This window comes from Dendropsophus ebraccatus, chromosome 12, assembly GCF_027789765.1.
Source record: "Dendropsophus ebraccatus isolate aDenEbr1 chromosome 12, aDenEbr1.pat, whole genome shotgun sequence".
Lineage (NCBI taxonomy): Eukaryota > Metazoa > Chordata > Amphibia > Anura > Hylidae > Dendropsophus > Dendropsophus ebraccatus.
The window spans coordinates 93,078,793-93,104,540 of NC_091465.1; the positions used below are offsets into that span (position 1 = coordinate 93,078,793).

General features: G+C 54.0%; 1 protein-coding gene across 1 annotated transcript in view; it reads left to right on the forward strand.

The window, feature by feature from the left end:
- Nucleotides 1–25,748, forward strand: part of LOC138769167 (leucine-rich glioma-inactivated protein 1-like) — a 58,330-nt gene that overhangs the window by 20,276 nt on the left and 12,306 nt on the right. The window contains exon 2 of the mRNA XM_069947434.1: nt 15,192–15,492. Coding sequence (XP_069803535.1) covers nt 15,281–15,492 — 212 coding nt within the window. The 5' untranslated portion in view covers nt 15,192–15,280. The remainder of the gene's footprint in view (nt 1–15,191; nt 15,493–25,748) is intronic.

A 25,748-nucleotide genomic window follows, 5' to 3' on the forward strand; every position in this document is an offset into this window, starting at 1 on the left:
GTAGGGAGCCCTCGGTCCGGCAGGCGATTATCTCGGGCAGCCCGGGTCCTCCTTCCGGGTCCTGCCCCACAGCATCCCGCGGCATGAGACATCCATCCGGGAGATTAGTTTCATCCGCTGACCGCCAGTTCGGGGAGGGAGGAGGGAGAGAGGAAGGGAGAGCCGAGCAAGTCGTGTGCGTCCTACGTCATGACGCGCCGCCCCGACAGTGTGTCACCTTCTAGGCTTGGCACAAACAGAAGCGCCGCTATCGGATTTCCACAATGCTGCTGAAGGTGTTGCTCAACAATAAGGAGAACATGTCCAATAATATCCAATGAAGAAAATTGTGGCTCTCACCCATGTAGCAGATAAAAAGCCTTTATTGTATAGCGGCTCGGTGAAGATGCTGACAAGTGACTGGGCTACAGCTGTTTCACGCGCATGCGCAGCGCGCTTCCTCAAGGCCCTACACGTCACAAGTATGTCCAACCTTTTCACACCATAACACAGGTGTAGCACTCAATGTTACAGATCACATATATATCAATAAATCATTAAGGAAGACATACATATTTAGGCTATGTTCACACTACGTAAGTCTCCGGACGTAGCGCGTTCCGTGAATAAGCGGCCGGAGATTTACGTAGTTTGCGTACAATGGAAAGTATACGATGTACGACGGCACAGTTCACACTACGTAAGAACTTACACCAGGATCGTACGCGGCGCCGTAAAAAATGAACCAGACCATTGTTTGAGGATGAAAATACTGTAACTTACGCCCGTAGCGTAACATGCGGTCCCGTACGTAGTGGTGATTTCTTCATTTTTGCACTTTGATTTGCCGATCCAAAAGGTTCTGTGAGGTGTCCGGGGCTAGGCGAAGATTTCCAAGTAAAAGGCCGCTGTCAGATCGCTACGTAGGGTGCTCGGGAAGCGTAAGTAGACTTCTAGCGTAAGTTCGCGGACCGTACGTAGCCGGCCGCAAGTAGCGTAAATCCCCGGACGGAGTTTAACACGTATATGTCCGGCCACGAAAATATGCGGCTGGACATATACGTAGTGTGAACATAGCCTTTAAAAGCGCACACATAAAGACAAAACATGTTATTGAAGATGTATACCGTGAAGATCTAATCTGTCATTAAGTCCCAACAGGCCTAAAGCTTCCGTTTTTAAAATGAATTGTTTCTTTTTTTAGTAGCAAATCATGTCTGTTGCCTCCATATTGCGGTTGTTTCGCACGTGCCAGACCCAAAAAGCGTAAATCATTGCGCCCCCATGGGCTTCACGAACATGTGAAATAAGCCGCGGACATCCTTTTCCCGTCTGAATAGACCTAAGATGTTCAGAGAAATGTTTGAAGATGGGGCGAATAGTTTTTCCCAAATAAAACCATCCCCAACTACATCCTACTGCATATACTACATATGTGGTGCGACATCCTGCTAGGATAATGATCATTGGCTCTCTAGCTCATTACAGCCGGGGAACTACAAGTGCGGGCAGTGTCGGTACTGCAAATATCTACACAATACGAGAAGCATACAATTGGGTAGTGTGAATTAGGTGATTAAGGATTTTTTCATGTGTCGCACCACATATGTAGTATATGGACATACTTGTGACGTGTAGGGCCTTGAGGAAGCGCGCTGCGCATGCGCATGAGACGTCTGTAGCCCAGTCACTTGTCAGCGTCTTCCCCGAGCCGCTATACAAGAAAGGCTTTTTATCTGCTACTTGGGTGAGTGCCACAATTTTCTTCATTGAATATTACTTCTACCTATAATGCAGTGCTAAACACCTAAAGAGAGGACAAGTCAGAGATCACCCCAACCCACGCCGTGAACAACTTAAACACAGTGCAGGACAGTATCCTAATAGTAGAGGAACTGATCCGAATAGAGCAAAGCAGCTAAGAGCCTACATACGCTATCTCACAACGCAGGTATCACCGGATAAATTCAGACACTTCGCTCAACTCAAGTAACTAGGACTGGGGCTTGTGTCACCCTGATAGGACGGGTAACTCGACAATGCAGGGCAAATGGGGGTTATAGCGACAAAGGTCGAAACATGGGCACAAGTATCCTTCTTCTCAAGTATTCTACTTCTTCTAAAGACATACTACTCTCCACTACTCTGAACTCTCTATACCCTTCTCAGCACTGCTACTCTACTTTCTATCTCTACAGTTCCCGGTGCAGATCTAGTAGACTTTAGGCTATGTTCACACTACGTATCTTTCCGGTCATAGTGCGAACCGCGAATATACGCCCGTAGTTTTGAGGTTGATGCGTTTGCTGGGAACTATACGATATACGGCCGCACAGTGCACACTACGTATGAGCTTACGGCTGGATCGTATACGGCACCGTGAAAAATGAACATGACCATTGTTTGAGGACGGAAATGTTCCAACTCCCGGCCGTGGATTTCCATGCGGTCCCGTACGGAGAACTTATTTCAGCCAAATTGAACTTGATTTTTCGATCCAAAAGGTTCTGTGAGTTTTATTGGGCGAAGATTTCCAAGTAAATGAGCTGCCCCAGATCGCTTCGAACCAAGCTAGGAAAGCAGAACTGTACTGCGGGCGTATGTTCGCGGTGCGTACTCATTCAGCCATACATGTACGGCGGCGTACAAACTGCAGCCGGAATCGTACACAGTGTGAACATAGCCTTAAGCTGCATTATACTATTCACTTGTATCACGGAAAATTTACCAGTAAAGAACCAGTTTATTTATTCTACTTGGACTGGGTGGTTATTGCACCAGCACCTACGCATCAGCCACACCGTCCTTGGGTCATTTCCCCTTTCTGTGGAAGCGGTACCGACAGTCCGAGTGTGTCATATCTCTATACCCGAGGGACCCATCACAACCCGGCAGGTCACCGACCATAGGGGAAAGGATATAGCCAGCCACAAAAAACTAATAGCAGGTGTGCCTCTATACCTGCGTGCTGGGTCAGCACTGGGGTCACAACAACCAACTACCTGGCTGAGCTATGCTCCACCGACCACCCACCAGAGGAGTGGCGTCACACAGTACCATCTAGCAAGTGACCGATCGCAGCCCACCACAGAGAGCACCTCCTATTATAACCTCCTATAATACATGGTACACATAAACCATTAACCCATGACCAACACATCGACATACAAAATACAGACACCTATAACTTCAGATTACTTCATCACCACATTTAAACCTGAAAGAGGAAGCTTTTTGAGAGGTGCACAGGAGAGACAAAAACACATGTGGTGGGACACCACACTACCCCCCCCCCCCCCCCATCCTCTGTGTTATGGTTCTTTCCCCATCTCTGCTCTGTGTCCTGAGGGGTCACCTCTGATCTCTGTGTCCTCTGGGGTCACCTCTGATCTCTGTGTCCTCTGGGGTCACCTCTGATCTCTGTGTCCTCTGGGGTCACCTCTGATCTCTGTGTCCTCTGGGGTCACCTCTGATCTCTGTGTCCTGTGGGGTCACCTCTGATCTCTATGTCCTCTGGGGGTCACCTCTGATCTCTGTGTCCTCTGGGGTCACCTCTGATCTCTGTGTCCTCTGGGGTCACCTCTGATCTCTGTGTCCTCTGGGGTCACCTCTGATCTCTGTGTCCTCTGGGGTCACCTCTGATCTCTGTGTCCTGTGGGGTCACCTCTGATCTCTGTGTCCTCTGGGGGTCACCTCTGATCTCTGTGTCCTCTGGGGTCACCTCTGATCTCTGGGGTCACCTCTGATCTCTGTGTCCTCTGGGGTCACCTCTGATCTCTGGGGTCACCTCTGATCTCTGTGTCCTGTGGGGTCACCTCTGATCTCTGTGTCCTGTGGGGTCACCTCTGATCTCTGTGTCCTGTGGGGTCACCTCTGATCTCTGTGTCCTGTGGAGTCACCTCTGATCTCTGTGCCCTCTGGGGGTCACCTCTGATCTCTGTGTCCTGTGGGGTCACCTCTGATCTCTGGGGTCACCTCTAATCTCTGGGGTCACCTCTGATCTCTGGGGTCACCTCTGATCTGTTCCCTCTGGGGTCACCTCTGATCTCTGTGTCCTGTGGGGTCACCTCTGATCTCTGGGGTCACCTCTGATCTCTGGGGTCACCTCTGATCTCTGTGTCCTGTGGGGTCACCTCTGATCTCTGTGTCCTGTGGGGTCACCTCTGATCTCTGTGTCCTCTGGGGTCACCTCTGATCTCTGTGTCCTGTGGGGTCACCTCTGATCTCGGTGTCCTGTGGGGTCACCTCTGATCTGTTCCCTCTGGGGTCACCTCTGATCTCTGGGGTCACCTCTGATCTCTGTGTCCTGTGGGGGTCACCTCTGATCTCTGTGTCCTGTGGGGTCACCTCTGATCTCTGGGGTCACCTCTGATCTCTGTGTCCTGTGGGGGTCACCTCTGATCTCTGTGTCCTGTGGGGGTCACCTCTGATCTCTGTGCCTTCTGGGGTCACCTCTGATCTCTGTGTCCTGTGGGGGTCACCTCTGATCTCTGTGTCCTGTGGGGTCACCTCTGATCTGTTCCCTCTGGGGTCACCTCTGATCTCTGTGTCCTGTGGGGTTACCTCTGATCTCTGGGGTCACCTCTGATCTCTGTGTCCTGTGGGGGTCACCTCTGATCTCTGTGTCCTGTGGGGTCACCTCTGATCTCTGGGGTCACCTCTGATCTCTGTGTCCTGTGGGGGTCACCTCTGATCTCTGTGTCTTGTGGGGGTCACCTCTGATCTCTGTGTCCTGTGGGGGTCACCTCTGATCTCTGTGCCTTCTGGGGTCACCTCTGATCTCTGTGTCCTCTGGGGTCACCTCTGATCTCTGTGTCCTCTGGGGTCACCTCTGATCTCTGTGTCCTCTGGGGTCACCTCTGATCTCTGGGGTCACCTCTGATCTCTATGTCCTCTGGGGTCACCTCTGATCTCTGGGGTCACCTCAGATCTCTGTGGCCTGTGGGGTCACCTCTGATCTCTGTGTCCTGTGGGGTCACCTCTGATCTCTGTGTCCTCTGGGGTCACCTCTGATCTCTGGGGTCACCTCTGATCTCTGTGTCCTGTGGGGTCACCTCTGATCTCTGGGGTCACCTCTGATCTCTGTGTCCTGTGGGGTCACCTCTGATCTCTGTGTCCTGTGGGGTCACCTCTGATCTCTGGGGTCACCTCTGATCTCTGTGTCCTCTTGGGGTCACCCTCTGATCTCTGTGTCCTCTGGGGTCACCTCTGATCTCTGTGTCCTCTGGGGTCACCTCTGATCTCTGGGGTTCACCTTCTGATTCTCTATGGTCCTCTGGGGTCACCCTCTGATCTCTGGGGTCACCTCAGATCTTCTGTGGCCTGTGGGGTTCACCTCTGATCTCTGTGTCCTGTGGGGTCAACCTTGATCTCTGTGTCCTCTGGGGTCACCTCTGATCTCTGGGGTCACCTCTGATCTCTGTGTCCTGTGGGGTCACCTCTGATCTGTTCCCTCTGGGGTCACCTCTGACTCTTGTGTCCTGTGGGGTCACCTCTGATCTCTGGGGTCACCCTCTGATCTCTGTGTCCTGTGGGGGTCACCTCTGATCTCTGTGTCCTGTGGGGTCACCTCTGATCTCTGGGGTCACCTCTGATCTCTGTGTCCTGTGGGGGTCACCTCTGATCTCTGTGTCCTGTGGGGGTCACCTCTGATCTCTGTGCCTTCTGGGGTCACCTCTGATCTCTGTGTCCTGTGGGGGTCACCTCTGATCTCTGTGTCCTGTGGGGTCACCTCTGATCTGTTCCCTCTGGGGTCACCTCTGATCTCTGTGTCCTGTGGGGTCACCTCTGATCTCTGGGGTCACCTCTGATCTCTGTGTCCTGTGGGGGTCACCTCTGATCTCTGTGTCTTGTGGGGGTCACCTCTGATCTCTGTGTCCTGTGGGGGTCACCTCTGATCTCTGTGCCTTCTGGGGTCACCTCTGATCTCTGTGTCCTCTGGGGTCACCTCTGATCTCTGTGTCCTCTGGGGTCACCTCTGATCTCTGTGTCCTCTGGGGTCACCTCTGATCTCTGGGGTCACCTCTGATCTCTGTGTCCTCTGGGGTCACCTCTGATCTCTGGGGTCACCTCAGATCTCTGTGGCCTGTGGGGTCACCTCTGATCTCTGTGTCCTGTGGGGTCACCTCTGATCTCTGTGTCCTCTGGGGTCACCTCTGATCTCTGGGGTCACCTCTGATCTCTGTGTCCTGTGGGGTCACCTCTGATCTCTGTGTCCTCTGGGGTCACCTCTGATCTCTGGGGTCACCTCTGATCTCTGTGTCCTGTGGGGTCACCTCTGATCTCTGTGTCCTGTGGGGTCACCTCTGATCTCTGGGGTCACCTCTGATCTCTGTGTCCTCTGGGGTCACCTCTGATCTCTGTGTCCTCTGGGGTCACCTCTGATCTCTGTGTCCTCTGGGGTCACCTCTGATCTCTGGGGTCACCTCTGATCTCTATGTCCTCTGGGGTCACCTCTGATCTCTGGGGTCACCTCAGATCTCTGTGGCCTGTGGGGTCACCTCTGATCTCTGTGTCCTGTGGGGTCACCTCTGATCTCTGTGTCCTCTGGGGTCACCTCTGATCTCTGGGGTCACCTCTGATCTCTGTGTCCTGTGGGGTCACCTCTGATCTCTGTGTCCTCTGGGGTCACCTCTGATCTCTGGGGTCACCTCTGATCTCTGTGTCCTGTGGGGTCACCTCTGATCTCTGTGTCCTGTGGGGTCACCTCTGATCTCTGGGGTCACCTCTGATCTCTGTGTCCTGTGGGGTCACCTCTGATCTGTGTCCTGTGGGGTCACCTCTGATCTCTGTGTCCTGTGGGGTCACCTCTGATCTCTGTGTCCTCTGAGGTCACCTCTGATCTCTGTGTCCTGTGGGGTCACCTCTGATCTCTGTGTCCTCTGGGGTCACCTCTGATCTCTGTGTCCTCTGCGGTCACCTCTGATATCTGGGGTCACCTCTGATCTTTGTGTCCTCTGGGGTCACCTCTGATCTCTGTGTCCTCTGGGGTCACCTCTGATCTCTGTGTCCTCTGGGGTCACCTCTAATCTCTGTGTCCTCTGGGGTCACCTCTGATCTCTGTGTCCTGTGGGGTCACCTCTGATCTCTGTGTCCTCTGGGGTCACCTCTGATCTCTGGGGTCACCTCTGATCTCTGTGTCCTGTGGGGTCACCTCTGATCTCTGTGTCCTGTTGGGTCACCTCTGATCTCTGTGTCCTGTGGGGTCACCTCTGATCTCTGTGTCCTGTGGGGTCACCTCTGATCTCTGTGCCCTCTGGGGGTCACCTCTGATCTCTGTGTCCTGTGGGGTCACCTCTGATCTCTGGGGTCACCTCTGATCTCTGGGGTCACCTCTGATCTGTTCCCTCTGGGGTCACCTCTGATCTCTGTGTCCTGTGGGGTCACCTCTGATCTCTGGGGTCACCTCTGATCTCTGTGTCCTCTGGGGTCACCTCTGATCTCTGTGTCCTCTGGGGTCACCTCTGATCTCTGTGTCCTGTGGGGTCACCTCTGATCTCTATGTCCTCTGGGGGTCACCTCTGATCTCTGTTCCTCTGGGGTCACCTCTGATCTCTGGGGTCACCTCTGATCTCTGTGTCCTGTGGGGTCACCTCTGATCTCTGTGTCCTGTGGGGTCACCTCTGATCTCTGTGTCCTGTGGGGTCACCTCTGATCTCTGTGCCCTCTGGGGGTCACCTCTGATCTCTGTGTCCTGTGGGGTCACCTCTGATCTCTGGGGTCACCTCTGATCTCTGGGGTCACCTCTGATCTGTTCCCTCTGGGGTCACCTCTGATCTCTGTGTCCTGTGGGGTCACCTCTGATCTCTGGGGTCACCTCTGATCTCTGGGGTCACCTCTGATCTGTGTCCTGTGGGGTCACCTCTGATCTCTGTGTCCTGTGGGGTCACCTCTGATCTCTGTGTCCTGTGGGGTCACCTCTGATCTCTGGGGTCACCTCTGATCTCTGTGTCCTGTGGGGTCACCTCTGATCTCTGTGTCCTGTGGGGTCACCTCTGATCTCTGGGGTCACCTCTGATCTCTGTGTCCTCTGGGGTCACCTCTGATCTCTGTGTCCTGTGGGGTCACCTCTGATCTCTGGGGTCACCTCTGATCTCTGTGTCCTGTGGGGGTCACCTCTGATCTCTGTGTCCTGTGGGGGTCACCTCTGATCTCTATGTCCTGTGGGGGTCACCTCTGATCTCTGTGTCCTGTGGGGGTCACCTCTGATCTCTGTGTCCTGTGGGGGTCACCTCTGATCTCTGTGCCTTCTGGGGTCACCTCTGATCTCTGTGTCCTGTGGGGTCACCTCTGATCTCTGTGTCCTCTGGGGTCACCTCTGATCTCTGTGTCCTGTGGGGTCACCTCTGATCTGTTCCCTCTGGGGTCACCTCTGATCTCTGTGTCCTGTGGGGTCACCTCTGATCTCTGGGGTCACCTCTGATCTCTGTGTCCTGTGGGGTCACCTCTGATCTCTGTGTCCTGTGGGGTCACCTCTGATCTCTGGGGTCACCTCTGATCTCTGTGTCCTGTGGGGTCACCTCTGATCTCTGTGTCCAGTGGGGGTCACCTCTGATCTCTGTGCCTTCTGGGGTCACCTCTGATCTCTGTGTCCTGTGGGGGTCACCTCTGATCTCTGTGTCCTGTGGGGTCACCTCTGATCTGTTCCCTCTGGGGTCACCTCTGATCTCTGTGTCCTGTGGGGTCACCTCTGTTCTCTGGGGTCACCTCTGATCTCTGTGTCCTGTGGGGGTCACCTCTGATCTCTGTGTCTTGTGGGGGTCACCTCTGATCTCTGTGTCCTGTGGGGGTCACCTCTGATCTCTGTGCCTTCTGGGGTCACCTCTGATCTCTGTGTCCTCTGGGGGTCACCTCTGATCTCTGTGTCCTCTGGGGTCACCTCTGATCTCTGTGTCCTCTGGGGTCACCTCTGATCTCTGGGGTCACCTCTGATCTCTGTGTCCTCTGGGGTCACCTCTGATCTCTGGGGTCACCTCAGATCTCTGTGGCCTGTGGGGTCACCTCTGATCTCTGTGTCCTGTGGGGTCACCTCTGATCTCTGTGTCCTCTGGGGTCACCTCTGATCTCTGGGGTCACCTCTGATCTCTGTGTCCTGTGGGGTCACCTCTGATCTCTGTGTCCTCTGGGGTCACCTCTGATCTCTGGGGTCACCTCTGATCTCTGTGTCCTGTGGGGTCACCTCTGATCTCTGTGTCCTGTGGGGTCACCTCTGATCTCTGGGGTCACCTCTGATCTCTGTGTCCTGTGGGGTCACCTCTGATCTGTGTCCTGTGGGGGTCACCTCTGATCTCTGTGTCCTGTGGGGTCACCTCTGATCTCTGTGTCCTGTGGGGTCACCTCTGATCTCTGTGTCCTGTGGGGGTCACCTCTGATCTCTGTGTCCTGTGGGGTCACCTCTGATCTCTGTGTCCTCTGAGGTCACCTCTGATCTCTGTGTCCTGTGGGGTCACCTCTGATCTCTGTGTCCTCTGCGGTCACCTCTGATATCTGGGGTCACCTCTGATCTCTGGGGTCACCTCTGATCTTTGTGTCCTCTGGGGTCACCTCTGATCTCTGTGTCCTCTGGGGTCACCTCTGATCTCTGTGTCCTCTGGGGGTCACCTCTGATCTCTGTGTCCTCTGGGGTCACCTCTAATCTCTGTGTCCTCTGGGGTCACCTCTGATCTCTGTGTCCTCTGGGGTCACCTCTGATCTCTGTGTCCTCTGGGGGTCACCTCTGATCTCTGCGGTCACCTCTGATCTCTGGGGTCACCTCTGATCTCTGGGGTCACCTCTGATCTCTGTGTCCTTTGGGGTCACCTCTGATCTCTGTGTCCTGTGGGGTCACCTCTGATCTCTGTGTCCTGTGGGGTCACCTCTGATCTCTGGGGTCACCTCTGATCTCTGTGTCCTGTGGGGGTCACCTCTGATCTCTGTGTCCTGTGGGGTCACCTCTGATCTCTGGGGTCACCTCTGATCTCTGTGTCCTGTGGGGGTCACCTCTGATCTCTGTGTCCTGTGGGGGTCACCTCTGATCTCTGTGTCCTGTGGGGGTCACCTCTGATCTCTGTGCCTTCTGGGGTCACCTCTGATCTCTGTGTCCTGTGGGGGTCACCTCTGATCTCTGTGTCCTGTGGGGTCACCACTGATCTGTTCCCTCTTGGGTCACCTCTGATCTCTGTGTCCTGTGGGGTCACCTCTGATCTCTGGGGTCACCTCTGATCTCTGTGTCCTGTGGGGGTCACCTCTGATCTCTGTGTCCTGTGGGGTCACCTCTGATCTCTGGGGTCACCTCTGATCTCTGTGTCCTGTGGGGGTCACCTCTGATCTCTGTGTCTTGTGGGGGTCACCTCTGATCTCTGTGTCCTGTGGGGGTCACCTCTGATCTCTGTGCCTTCTGGGGTCACCTCTGATCTCTGTGTCCTCTGGGGTCACCTCTGATCTCTGTGTCCTCTGGGGTCACCTCTGATCTCTGTGTCCTCTGGGGTCACCTCTGATCTCTGGGGTCACCTCTGATCTTTGTGTCCTCTGGGGTCACCTCTGATCTCTGGGGTCACCTCAGATCTCTGTGGCCTGTGGGGTCACCTCTGATCTCTGTGTCCTGTGGGGTCACCTCTGATCTCTGTGTCCTCTGGGGTCACCTCTGATCTCTGGGGTCACCTCTGATCTCTGTGTCCTGTGGGGTCACCTATGATCTCTGTGTCCTCTGGGGTCACCTCTGATCTCTGGGGTCACCTCTGATCTCTGTGTCCTGTGGGGTCACCTCTGATCTCTGTGTCCTGTGGGGTCACCTCTGATCTCTGGGGTCACCTCTGATCTCTGTGTCCTGTGGGGTTCACCTCTGATCTGTGTCCTGTGGGGTCACCTCTGATCTCTGTGTCCTGTGGGGTCACCTCTGATCTCTGTGTCCTCTGAGGTCACCTCTGATCTCTGTGTCCTGTGGGGTCACCTCTGATCTCTGTGTCCTCTGGGGTCACCTCTGATCTCTGTGTCCTCTGCGGTCACCTCTGATATCTGGGGTCACCTCTGATCTCTGGGGTCACCTCTGATCTTTGTGTCCTCTGGGGTCACCTCTGATCTCTGTGTCCTCTGGGGTCACCTCTGATCTCTGTGTCCTCTGGGGTCACCTCTGATCTCTGTGTCCTCTGGGGTCACCTCTAATCTCTGTGTCCTCTGGGGTCACCTCTGATCTCTGTGTCCTGTGGGGTCACCTCTGATCTCTGTGTCCTCTGGGGTCACCTCTGATCTCTGGGGTCACCTCTGATCTCTGTGTCCTGTGGGGTCACCTCTGATCTCTGTGTCCTGTTGGGTCACCTCTGATCTCTGTGTCCTGTGGGGTCACCTCTGATCTCTGTGTCCTGTGGGGTCACCTCTGATCTCTGTGCCCTCTGGGGGTCACCTCTGATCTCTGTGTCCTGTTGGGTCACCTCTGATCTCTGGGGTCACCTCTGATCTCTGGGGTCACCTCTGATCTGTTCCCTCTGGGGTCACCTCTGATCTCTGTGTCCTGTGGGGTCACCTCTGATCTCTGGGGTCACCTCTGATCTCTGTGTCCTCTGGGGTCACCTCTGATCTCTGTGTCCTCTGGGGTCACCTCTGATCTCTGTGTCCTCTGGGGTCACCTCTTATCTCTGTGTCCTCTGGGGTCACCTCTGATCTCTGTGTCCTGTGGGGTCACCTCTGATCTCTATGTCCTCTGGGGGTCACCTCTGATCTCTGTGTCCTCTGGGGTCACCTCTGATCTCTGGGGTCACCTCTGATCTCTGTGTCCTGTGGGGTCACCTCTGATCTCTGTGTCCTGTGGGGGTCACCTCTGATCTCTGTGTCCTGTGGGGTCACCTCTGATCTCTGTGTCCTGTGGGGTCACCTCTGATCTCTATGTCCTCTGGGGGTCACCTCTGATCTGTGTCCTGTGGGGTCACCTCTGATCTCTGGGGTCACCTCTGATCTGTTCCCTCTGGGGTCACCTCTGATCTCTGTGTCCTGTGGGGTCACCTCTGATCTCTGGGGTCACCTCTGATCTCTGGGGTCACCTCTGATCTGTGTCCTGTGGGGTCACCTCTGATCTCTGTGTCCTGTGGGGTCACCTCTGATCTCTGTGTCCTGTGGGGTCACCTCTGATCTCTGGGGTCACCTCTGATCTCTGTGTCCTGTGGGGGTCCACCTCTGATCTCTGTGTCCTGTGGGGTCACCCTCTGATCTCTGGGGTCACCTCTGATCTCTGTGTCCTCTGGGGTCACCTCTGATCTCTGTGTCCTCTGGGGTCACCTCTGAATCTCTGTGTCCTCTGCGGTCACCCTCTGGATATCTGGGGTCACCTCTGATCTCTGGGGTCACCTCTGATCTTTGTGTCCTCTGGGGTCACCTCTGATCTCTGTGTCCTCTGGGGTCACCTCTGATCTCTGTGGTCCTCTGGGGTCACCTCTGATCTCTGTGTCCTGTGGGGTCACCTCTGATCTCTATGTCCTCTGGGGGGTCACCTCTGAATCTGTGTCCTCTGGGGTCACCTCTGATCTCTGTGGTCCTCTGGGGTCACCTCTGATCTCTTGTGTCCTCTGGGGGTCCACCTCTGATCTCTGTGCCCTGTGGTGGGGTCACCTCTTGATCTCTGTGTCCTCTGGGGTCACCTCTGATCTCTGTGTCCTGTGGGGTCACCTCTGATCTGTTCCCTCTGGGGTCACCTCTGATCTCTGTGTCCTGTGGGGTCACCTCTGATCTCTGGGGTCACCTCTGATCTCTGTGTCCTGTGGGGGTCACCTCTGATCTCTGTGTCCTGTGGGGTCACCTCTGATCTCTGGGGTCACCTCTGATCTCTGTGTCCTGTGGGGGTCACCTCTGATCTCTGTGTCCTGTGGGGGTCACCTCTGATCTCTGTGTCCTGTGGGGGTCACCTCTGATCTCTGTGCCTTCTGGGGTCACCTCTGATCTCTGTGTCCTCTGGGGTCACCTCTGATCTCTGTGTCCTCTGGGGTCACCTCTGATCTCTGGGGTCACCTCTGATCTCTGTGTCCTCTGGGTTCACCTCTGATCTCTGTGTCCTCTGGGGTCACCTCTGATCTCTGGGGTCACCTCTGATCTCTGTGTCCTCTGGGGTCACCTCTGATCTCTGGGGTCACCTCTGATCTCTGTGTCCTGTGGGGTCACCTCTGATCTCTGTGTCCTGTGGGTCACCTCTGATCTCTGGGGTCACCTCTGATCTCTGTGTCCTGTGGGGTCACCTCTGATCTGTGTCCTGTGGGGTCACCTCTGATCTCTGTGTCCTGTGGGGTCACCTCTGATCTCTGGGGTCACCTCTGATCTTTGTGTCCTCTGGGGTCACCTCTGATCTCTGTGTCCTCTGGGGTCACCTCTGATCTCTGTGTCCTCTGGGGTCACCTCTGATCTCTGTGTCCTCTGGGGTCACCTCTGATCTTTGTGTCCTCTGGGGTCACCTCTGATCTCTGGGGTCACCTCTGATCTCTGTGTCCTCTGGGGTCACCTCTGATCTCTGTGTCCTCTGGGGTCAGCTTTGATCTCTGTGTCCTCTGGGGTCACCTTTGATCTCTGTGTCCTCTGGGGTCACCTTTGATCTCTGTGTCCTCTGGGGTCACCTTTGATCTCTGTGTCCTCTGGGGTCACCTTTGATCTTTGTGTCCTCTGGGGTCACCTCTGATCTCTGTGTCCTCTGGGGTCACCTCTGATCTCTGTGTCCTCTGGGGTTACCTCTGATCTCTGGGGTCACCTCTGATCTCTGTGTCCTCTGGGGTCACCTCTGATCTCTGTGTCCTCTGAGGTCACCTTTGATCTCTGTGTCCTCTGGGGTCACCTTTGATCTCTGTGTCCTCTGGGGTTACCTCTGATCTCTGGGGTCACCTCTGATCTCTGTGTCCTCTGGGGTCACCTCTGATCTCTGTGTCCTCTGAGGTCACCTTTGATCTCTGTGTCCTCTGGGGTCACCTTTGATCTCTGTGTCCTCTGGGGTCACCTCTGATCTCTGTGTCCTCTGGGGTCACCTCTGATCTCTGTGTCCTCTGCGGTCACCTCTGATATCTGGGGTCACCTCTGATCTCTGGGGTCACCTCTGATCTTTGTGTCCTCTGGGGTCACCTCTGATCTGTTCCCTCTGGGGTCACCTCTGATCTGTGTCCTGTGGGGTCACCTCTGATCTTTGTATAAACTGGAAAGGGGTCGGCACTCCGATCTCAGGTGGTGCCTGGGTAAGAAGTCAAACATCAAAAGGAAAATCCCGGCACTCGCCAAATTTCTGCAAGGTGATTTATTAACTAGTGCATATACAGACAGGCGGATAAGGACGCGTTTCGGCGTGAAGCCTTTCTCAACAAGCCTATCTCAGCTTCTGATAGGCTTGTTGAGAAAGGCTTCACGCCGAAACGCGTCCTTATCCGCCTGTCTGTATATGCACTAGTTAATAAATCACCTTGCAGAAATTTGGCGAGTGCCGGGATTTTCCTTTTGACCTCTGATCTTTGTGTCCTGTGGGGTCACCTCTGATCTGTTCCCTCTGGGGTCACCTCTGATCTTTGTGTCCTCTGGGGTCACCTCTGATCTCTGGGGTCACCTCTGATCTCTGTGTCCTGTGGGGTCACCTCTGATCTCTGTGTCCTCTGGGGTCACCTCTGATCTCTGGGGTCACCTCTGATCTCTGTGTCCTCTGGGGTCACCTCTGATCTCTGTGTCCTGTGGGGTCACCTCTGATCTCTGTGTCCTGTGGGGTCACCTCTGTCCTGTGGGGTCACCTCTGATCTCTGGGGTCACCTCTGATCTCTGGGGTCACCTCTGATCTCTGGGGTCACCTCTGATCTCTGTGTCCTCTGCGGTCACCTCTGATCTCTGGGGTCACCTCTGATCTCTGGGGTCACCTCTGATCTCTGTGTCCTCTGGGGTCACCTCTGATCTCTGGGGTCACCTCTGATCTCTGTGTCCTCTGCGGTCACCTCTGATCTCTGGGGTCACCTCTGATCTCTGGGGTCACCTCTGATCTCTGTGTCCTCTGCGGTCACCTCTGATCTTTGGGGTCACCTCTGATCTCTGGGGTCACCTCTGATCTCTGTGTCCTCTGCGGTCACCTCTGATCTCTGCGGTCACCTCTGATCTCTGGGGTCACCTCTGATCTCTGGGGTCACCTCTGATCTCTGTGTCCTCTGCGGTCACCTCTGATCTCTGCGGTCACCTCTGATCTCTGGGGTCACCTCTGATCTTGTTGGTTACATCATCTTTTCTTTCTAATTCCGCAGAGGAGCTGAGGACCAAAGCCTTGGAGATGTGACTGGCGGCCGCCATTAATGAGGTCGGTGGAGAGGATGAGGATTCCTCAGAACCATGAATGGGATTGATCAGTAAGGACCCAACCATGAGGCCCTCAGCCTGGCTGTCAGTGGGAGTCCTATTCTTGGGACTCCTTCCCTTCTGTCTGATGAGAGTGAAGAGACCCCCGAGATGGAAGTGTCCGGCCTCCTGTAATTGCTCGGTGGACAATGTCTTGTGTGACGGCTCCAGCTCCATCCCCAGCACCTATTCCTTAGATATCATCTCAGTGTAAGTCAATCCCCATCCATCAACCTCTATGGCTTCTGTGCTGGTCACCTGTATAATTCTCTCACTCATAGTTGCCCACAATGAAATAATCCAAGGTGCCCAGAGGTTCATTATTTCCCCTAAGCCCTCGGGCCACTGACCCTATTAGCCGCCACCATGGAATTGCCACAAATTATCAGGTTTCTCTATTAGTTACCAAAGAAAAGTCCAAAGCAAAAGACTCTGTGCACTTTTGTAGGTCAAAGTGAGTTCTGTGAGCAAAGCATTATGTATCACTAGCCCCGCCCCATCACACACCATATCACTAGCCCCGCCCCATCACACACCATATCACTAGCCCCGCCCCATCACACACCATATCACTAGCCCCGCCCCATCACACACCATATGACTAGCCCGGCCCTGTCACAAACCATATCACTAGCCCGGCCCTGTCACACACACCATATCACTAGCCCGGCCCCATCACACACCATATCACTAGCCCCACCCCATCACACACCATATCACTAGCCCGGCCCCGTCACACACCATATCACTAGCCCCGCCCCATCACACACCATATCACTAGCCCCACCCCATCACACACCATATCACTAGCCCGGCCCCGTCACACACCATATCACTAGCCCCGCCCCATCACACACCATATCACTAGCCCCGCCCCATCACACACCATATCACTAGCCCCGCCCCATCACACACCATATCACTCCCCCGGCCCTGTCACACACCATATCACTAGCCCGGCCCTGTCACACACCATATCACTAGCCCGGCCCTGTCACACACCATATCACTAGCCCGGCCCTGTCACACACACCATATCACTAGCCCGGCCCTGTCACACACCATATCACTAGCCCGGCCCTGTCACACACCATATCACTACCCCGGCCCCATCACACACTATATCACTACCCCGGCCCTGTCACACACCATATCACTACCCCGGCCCTGTCACACACCATATCACTACCCCGGCCCTGTCACACACCATATGACTTTTTCATGGCACTTTTATCACAGATTTGACTGAAGTTTTGTGTTGCTCTTTGTGTCTTCTGTAGTGTACACCCTGTAACATTATTTATCACAGTTTTTCATTCTTCCCAGAACGCTATGTACGGCAGCTAAGCAAACACTGGTGTATAGAGTATAGGTAGAGAAGTGGACGTATAACGCCGGCAGATCCGTAGCCTTTTTCTTCCCTTTTGTATGAATATAGATATATGTTATACAGGTAGCCGGCCTATTCACTGTATATGCAGATATATACGCTATACTGTGTATTGTAGTACCCCAGGAAAGGGCTTGTGGGGTCTTGCCTTGTTACAATTAGCTAAATTCACACTCTACCTACTCCAAAAAAACTATCCCTGAGATGGTCCTGTAACAGTTATACTGTAGGAGCAACTAATCCCAATGCAGCTCATTCAGAATACACACCAGCTGCCTGTCTGTGTCACTAATACACACCAGCTGCCTGTCTGTGTCACTAATACACACCAGCTGCCTGTCTGTGTCACTAATACACACCAGCTGCCTGTCTGTGTCACTAATACACACCAGCTGCCTGTCTGTGTCACTTATACACACCAGCTGCCTGTCTGTGTGACTAATACACACCAGCTGCCTGTCTGTGTGACTAATACACACCAGCTGCCTGTCTGTGTGACTAATACACACCAGCTGCCTGTCTGTGTGACTAATACACACCAGCTGCCTGTCTGTGTGACTAATACATACCAGCTGCCTGTCTGTGTGACTAATGCACACCAGCTGTCTGTCTGTGTGACTAATACACACCAGCTGCCTGTCTGTGTCACTAATACACCCCAGCTGCCTGTCTGTGTCACTAATACACCCCAGCTGCCTGTCTGTGTGAATAATGCACACCAGCTGCCTGTCTGTGTGACTAATACACCCCAGCTGCCTGTCTGTGTCACTAATACACCCCAGCTGCCTGTCTGTGTGAATAATGCACACCAGCTGCCTGTCTGTGTGACTAATACACCCCAGCTGTCTGTCTGTGTGAATAATGCACACCAGCTGCCTGTCTGTGTGACTAATACACCCCAGCTGTCTGTCTGTGTGAATAATGCACCCCAGCTGTCTGTCTGTGTGGATAATACACCCCAGCTGTCTGTCTGTGTGGATAATACACCCCAGCTGCCTGTCTGTGTGGATAATACACCCCAGCTGCCTGTCTGTGTGGATAATACACCAGCTGCCTGTCTGTGTGGATAATACACACCAGCTGCCTGTCTGTGTGAATAATACACCCCAGCTGCCTGTCTGTGTGAATAATACACCAGCTGCCTGTCTGTGTGACTAATACACCCCAGCTGCCTGTCTGTGTGGATAATACACCCCAGCTGCCTGTCTGTGTGGATAATACACCCCAGCTGCCTGTCTGTGTGGATAATACACACCAGCTGCCTGTCTGTGTGAATAATACACCCCAGCTGCCTGTCTGTGTGGATAATACACCCCAGCTGCCTGTCTGTGTGGATAATACACCAGCTGCCTGTCTGTGTGGATAATACACCCCAGCTGCCTGTCTGTGTGAATAATACACCAGCTGCCTGTCTGTGTGACTAATACACCCCAGCTGCCTGTCTGTGTGGATAATACACCCCAGCTGCCTGTCTGTGTGGATAATACACCCCAGCTGCCTGTCTGTGTGGATAATACACACCAGCTGCCTGTCTGTGTGAATAATACACCCCAGCTGCCTGTCTGTATGGATAATACACCCCAGCTGCCTGTCTGTGTGGATAATACACCAGCTGCCTGTCTGTGTGGATAATACACCCCAGCTGCCTGTCTGTGTGAATAATACACCAGCTGCCTGTCTGTGTGGATAATACACCCCAGCTGCCTGTCTGTGTGAATAATACACCAGCTGCCTGTCTGTGTGACTAATACACCCCAGCTGCCTGTCTGTGTGGATAATACACCCCAGCTGCCTGTCTGTGTGGATAATACACCCCAGCTGCCTGTCTGTGTGGATAATACACACCAGCTGCCTGTCTGTGTGAATAATACACCCCAGCTGCCTGTCTGTATGGATAATACACCCCAGCTGCCTGTCTGTGTGAATAATACACCAGCTGCCTGTCTGTGTGGATAATACACCCCAGCTGCCTGTCTGTGTGAATAATACACCAGCTGCCTGTCTGTGTGACTAATACACCCCAGCTGCCTGTCTGTGTGGATAATACACCCCAGCTGCCTGTCTGTGTGGATAATACACCCCAGCTGCCTGTCTGTGTGGATAATACACACCAGCTGCCTGTCTGTGTGAATAATACACCCTAGCTGCCTGTCTGTATGGATAATACACCCCAGCTGCCTGTCTGTGTGGATAATACACCAGCTGCCTGTCTGTGTGGATAATACACCCCAGCTGCCTGTCTGTGTGAATAATACACCAGCTGCCTGTCTGTGTGGATAATACACCCCAGCTGCCTGTCTGTGTGAATAATGCACCCCAGCTGTCTGTCTGTATGGATAATACACCCCAGCTGCCTGTCTGTGTGGATAATACACCCCAGCTGCCTGTCTGTGTGAATAATGCACCCCAGCTGTCTGTCTGTATGGATAATACACCCCAGCTGCCTGTCTGTGTGGATAATACACCCCAGCTGCCTGTCTGTATGGATAATACACCCCAGCTGCCTGTCTGTGTGGATAATACACCAGCTGCCTGTCTGTGTGGATAATACACCCCAGCTGCCTGTCTGTGTGAATAATACACCAGCTGCCTGTCTGTGTGGATAATACACCCCAGCTGCCTGTCTGTGTGAATAATACACCAGCTGCCTGTCTGTGTGGATAATACACCCCAGCTGCCTGTCTGTGTGGATAATACACACCAGCTGCCTGTCTGTGTGAATAATACACCCCAGCTGCCTGTCTGTGTGGATAATACACCCCAGCTGCCTGTCTGTGTGGATAATACACCCCAGCTGCCTGTCTGTGTGACTAATACACCCCAGCTGCCTGTCTGTGTGGATAATACACCCCAGCTGCCTGTCTGTGTGGATAATACACCCCAGCTGCCTGTCTGTGTGGATAAAGCAGCTGCTGTATAGCTAGCCGTCCAATTCTCTCTCTATATGGATGAAATATACTGTGCTGTGTATTCTAGTGGCCCTAACAAGGTCTTTCCTGCCTAAAATCAGCTAAAACCTCCTTTTCCCTGCAGCAGCCTCTCTAGGTCAAAGATGGCGTCTGACAACAAGCAGAGGTCACATGAGTAAGCCAGCCAATGAATGTAGACGCTGTTCTCACGATGCCAAGGTGCTTCTAGGGCCTCTCACCCCCCTGCATAGTTATTGGACCAGGCACCAGGGAAGGTGGGAGGAGCATTACATTTTTACAGAGTATTCGGACGGATTGCGTTTAAGTTACTAGGGGGTATTAGGAACACCGCAACGGGGGGGGGGGTGCTGGTCTCTAGGAAGAGCTAACTACCAAACCATGCCCCATGACAAGTACCGCAGCGGTACCACCGCATCCATCTCCGGCTTATAACACCTGCAGAACCTACTTCAACATACTTTTGCGTAGTGTCCTCCTCTTAAGCTCTCCATAAACTTTTGTCAGCTGTACCCGCTGCTGGCTTTAGTTACAGCCACCAGGTTGGTGGAGATAGTGACCGACCTCTTTGTTCTGGGAAAGACAAGCCGCAGCCAAAACTCTCTTACCATAGAGAACAAAAATACTGAAACTTTCCTGTGTATGGGGCATATGGGAGATGATGGTTCCTGTCTATGGAGAGGATGGGAGAGATAACTGATGGCCGGATGATGGTTCCCGTGTATGGGTGATAGGAGAGATAACTGATGGCCGGATGATGGTTCCCGTGTATGGGTGATAGAAGAGATAACTGATGGCCGGATGATGGTTCCTGTGTATGGGTGATAGGAGATAACTGATGGCCGGAGGATGGTTCCTGTGTATAGAGGATAGGAGAGATAACTGATGGCCGGAGGATGGTTCCTGTGTATGGGGAGGATGGGAGAGATAACTGATGGCCGGATGATGGTTCCTGTGTATGGGGGATAGGAGAGATAACTGATGGCCGGAGGATGGTTCCTGTGTATGGGGACAGGGGCGTAACTAGAAATGGCTGGGCCCCATAGCAAACTTTTGATTGGGGCCCCCCCGCCCCCCCTCGATCGACCACTACGCCATCAACACACTCAGCTCTACACAGATCCTGTACACCATATAAATTACAGTACAGTTACATCAGGTGACTTACAGGAGACGTCTTCTCTGATCGGAGTTCTTCCCTTTTTATTTTCTTTTCCATCTGTCCTGGGCCGTTATGAGAACTTCTCTGAGCCACGAATCCACAGAATCTGCCAGACAGACATATTAGGCTCCTCACTCTGTCACCATCCTCATCTCTATACACACTGCACATCTGTATTGGCCCCTTTACACCCACATTTAGTGGGCAGGCTGACTCTATGTGATCCCATTTTAGTATATGGCCCTCCTCTCTGTCACCCCTCCTTATAGATAGCTTCCTTATGTTGCCCCCCCCCGCTGTCCCCCTTATAGATGCCCCCCCATGTTGTCCCCTTATAGATGGTCCCCTATGTTGCCCCCCCTATAGATGGCCCCCTCTTCCCATATATTGTCCCCTTATAGATGGCCCCCTTTCCCCCTTTATTGTCCTCTTATAGATGTTCCCCTCTCCCCCAATGTTGTACGTTTATATCCCCTCTCCCCCTATGTTGTCCCCCTCTCCCCCTATGTTCTCCCCTTATAGATGGCCTGCTCTCCCCCTATAGTGTCCCCCCTTATAGATGGCCCTCTCCCCCCCCCTTCCTTATAGATGCCCCCCTCCCCCCCCTTATAGATGGCCCTCCCCCCCCCTTCCTTATAGATGCCCCCCTCCCCCCCCCCCTTCCTTACAGATGTCCCCCCTCCCCCCTTCCTTATAGATGTCTCTCTCTCCCCCCCTCCCTTATAGATGCCCCCCTCTCCCCCCTTCCTTATAGATGCCCCCCTCTCCCCCCTTCCTTATAGATGCCCCCCTCTCCCCCCTTCCTTATAGATGCCCCCTTCTCTTCTCCCCCCTTCCTTATAGATGCCCCCTCCTCTTCTCCCCCCCCCCCCCTTCCTTATAGATTCCCCCTTCTCTTCTCCCCCCTTCCTTATAGATGCCCCCTCCTCTTCTCCCCTCCCCCTTCCTTATAGATTCCCCCTTCTCCTCTCCCCCCCTTCCTTATAGATGCCCCCTTCTCTTCTCCCCCCTTCCTTATAGATGCCCCTCCTCTTCTCCCCCCCCCCCTTCCTTATAGATTCCCCCTTCTCTTCTCCCCCCCTTCCTTATAGATGCCCCCTTCTCTCCTCCCCCCTTCCTTATAGATGCCCATGCCCCCTTCTCTTCTCCCCCTCCCCCCTTCCTTATAGATGCCCCCTCCTCTTCTCCCCCCCTTCCTTATAGATGCCCCCTTCCCCCCCCCCTTATAGATGCCCCCTTCTCTCTCCCCCCTTCCTTATAGATGCCCCCTTCTCTTCTCCCCTCCCCCCTTCCTTATAGATGCCCCCTTCTCTCCTCCCCCCTTCCTTATAGATGCCCCCTTCTCCCCCCCCCCTTATAAATGCCCTCCTCTTCTCCCCCCTTCCTTATAGATGCCCCCTCCTCTTCTCCCCCCTTCCTTATAGATGCCCCCTCCTCTTCTCCCCCCTTCCTTATAGATGCCCATGCCCCCTTCTCTTCTCCCCTCCCCCCCTCCTTATAGATGCCCCCTTCTCCCCCCCCTTATAGATGCCCCCCTCTCCCCCCCTTCCTTATAGATGCCCCCTTCTCCCCCCCCTTATAGATGCCCCCCTCTCCCCCCCTTCCTTATAGATGCCCCCTTCTCCCCCCCTTATAGATGCCCTCCTCTTCTCCCCCCTTCGTTATAGATGCCCCCTCCTCTTCTCCCCCCTTCCTTATAGATGCCCCCTCCTCTTCTCCCCCCCTTCCTTATAGATGCCTATGCCCCCTTCTCTTCTCCCCTCCCCCCCCCCCCTTCCTTATAGATGCCCCCTTCTCCCCCCCTTATAGATGCCCCCTCCTCTTCTCCCCCCTTCCTTATAGATGCCCCCTCCTCTTCTCCCCCCCTTCCTTATAGATGCCCATGCCCCCTTCTCTTCTCCCCTCCCCCCTTCCTTATAGATGCCCCCTCCTCTTCTCCCCCCCCCCCTTCCTTATAGATGCCCCCTTCTCTCCTCCCCCCTTCCTTATAGATGCCCCCTTCCCCCCCCCCCTTATAGATGCCCCCTTCTCTTCTCCCCCCTTCCTTATAGATGCCCCCTCCTCTTCCCCCCCCCCTTCCTTATAGATGCCCCCTTCTCTTCTCCCCTCCCCCCTTCCTTATAGATGCCCCCTCCTCTTCTCCCCCCTTCCTTATAGATACCCCCTTCTCTCCTCCCCCTTCCTTATAGATGCCCCCTTCTCTCCTCCCCCTTATAGATGCCCCCTTCTCCCCCCCCCTTATAGATGCCCCCTTCTCCCCCCCCCCTTATAGATGCCCCCTTCTCCCCCCCCCTTATAGATGCCCCCTTCTCCCCCCCCCTTATAGATGCCCCCTTCTCCCCCCCCTCATAGATGCCCCCTTCTCCCCCCCCCCCCCCGAGAAAAGCAAGTTTAAAAAAAAAGAAAAAAACTCACCTAACAACACGCTCCCCTGTCGAGCCTTCTTCCTGTCACCCCCTGTCTGATACGCGACCGACTGTGCCGGAAGTCGGGGCCGCAGCACAAGCCCACACAGAACTCTATGATACGCGCGCTGCCGGGGCTAGGACGCGTCATCAGACGGCAGCCGCGCATCAGACGGGGGGTGACAGGAGCGCTGTGGACCGGTCCCGTGCTCCTCCTGGCCCAGTGACTCCTTTTCCCTATGGTTGGGGAAAGGAGTCTCCGGGTCGGGAGGAGCACGGGACCGGCCCCCGGCTACAGCACCCGGGAGGCATGCTCAGCCGCCGGGTGCTGCAGGATATGTCAGCTCCAGGGGCCCGCGGTAGTTCCGCCAGTGTATGGGGAGGATGGGAGAGATAACTGATGGCCGGATGATGGTTCCTGTGTATGGGGAGGACGGGAGAGATAACTGATGGCCGGATGATGGTTCCTGTGTATGGGGAGGATAGGAGAGATAACTGATGGCCGGAGGATGGTTGCTGTGTATGGGGGATAGGAGAGATAACTGATGGCCGGATGATGGTTCCTGTGTATGGGGAGGATAGGAGAGATAACTGATGGCCGGATGATTGTTCCTGTGTATGGAGGACAGGAGAGATAACTGATGGCCGAATGATGGTTCCCGTGTATGGAGGACGGGAGAGATAACTGATGGCCGGATGATGGTTCTTGTGTATGGGAAGGATAGGAGAGATAACTGATGGCCGGATGATGGTTCCTGTGTATGGGGAGGATAGGAGAGATAACTGATGGCCGGAGGATGGTTCCTGTGTATGGGGAGGATGGGAGAGATAACTGATGGCCGGATGATGGTTCCTGTGTATGGGGAGGATGGGAGAGATAACTGATGGCCGGATGATGGTTCCTGTGTATTGGGAGGATAGGAAAGATAACTGATGGCCGGATGATGGTTCCTGTGTATGGGAGATAGGAGAGATAACTGAAGGCCGGATGATGGTTCCTGTGTATGGGGAGGATAGGAGAGATAACTGATGGCCGGATGATGGTTCCTGTGTATAGAGGATAGGAGAGATAACTGATGGCCGGATGATGGTTCCTGTGTATGGGGGATGGGAGAGATAACTGATGGCCGGATGATGGTTCCTGTGTATGGGGAGGATAGGAGAGATAACTGATGGCCGGATGATGGTTCTTGTGTATGGGAAGGATAGGAGAGATAACTGATGGCCGGATGATTGTTCCTGTGTATGGGAAGGATAGGAGAGATAACTGATGGCCGGATGATTGTTCCTGTGTATGGGGGATAGGAGAGATAACTGATGGCCGGATGATGGTTCTTGTGTATGGGAAGGATAGGAGAGATAACTGATGGCCGGATGATGGTTCCTGTGTATGGGGAGGATAGGAGAGATAACTGATGGCCGGATGATGGTTCCTGTGTATGGGAGATAGGAGAGATAACTGATGGCCGGATGATGGTTCCTGTGTATGGGAAGGATAGGAGAGATAACTGATGGCCGGATGATTGTTCCTGTGTATGGGGGATAGGAGAGATAACTGATGGCCGGAGGATGGTTCCTGTGTATGGGGGATAGGAGAGATAACTGATGGCCGGATGATGGTTCCTGTGTATGGGGAGGATAGGAGAGATAACTGATGGCCGGATGATGGTTCCTGTGTATGGGGAGGATAGGAGAGATAACTGATGGCCGGAGGATGGTTCCTGTGTATGGGGGATGGGAGAGATAACTGATGGCCGGATGATGGTTCCTGTGTATGGGGAGGATAGGAGAGATAACTGATGGCCGGATGATGGTTCCTGTGTATGGGAGATAGGAGAGATAACTGATGGCTGGATGATTGTTCCTGTGTATGGGAGATAGGAGAGATAACTGATGGCCGGAGGATGGTTCCTGTGTATGGGGGATGGGAGAGATAACTGATGGCCGGATGATGGTTCCTGTGTATGGGGAGGATGGGAGAGATAACTGATGGCCGGATGATGGTTCCTGTGTATGGGGGATGGGAGAGATAACTGATGGCCGAATGATGGTTCCCGTGTATGGAGGACGGGAGAGATAACTGATGGCCGGAGGATGGCTCCTGTGTATGGGTGATGGGAGAGATAACTGATGGCCGGAGGATGGTTCCTGTGTATGGGGGATAGGAGAGATAACTGATGGCCGGATGATGGTTCCCATGTATGGAGGACGGGAGAGATAACTGATGGCCGGAGGATGGCTCCTGTGTATGGGTGATGGGAGAGATAACTGATGGCCGGATGATGGTTCCTGTGTATGGGTGATGGGAGAGATAACTGATGGCCGGATGATGGTTCCTGTGTATGGGGGATGGGAGAGATAACTGATGGCCGAATGATGGTTCCCGTGTATGGAGGACGGGAGAGATAACTGATGGCCGGAGGATGGCTCCTGTGTATGGGTGATGGGAGAGATAACTGATGGCCGGATGATGGTTCCTGTGTATGGGGGATAGGAGAGATAACTGATGGCCGGATGATGGTTCCTGTGTATGGGAGATAGGAGAGATAACTGATGGCCGGATGATGGTTCCTGTGTATGGG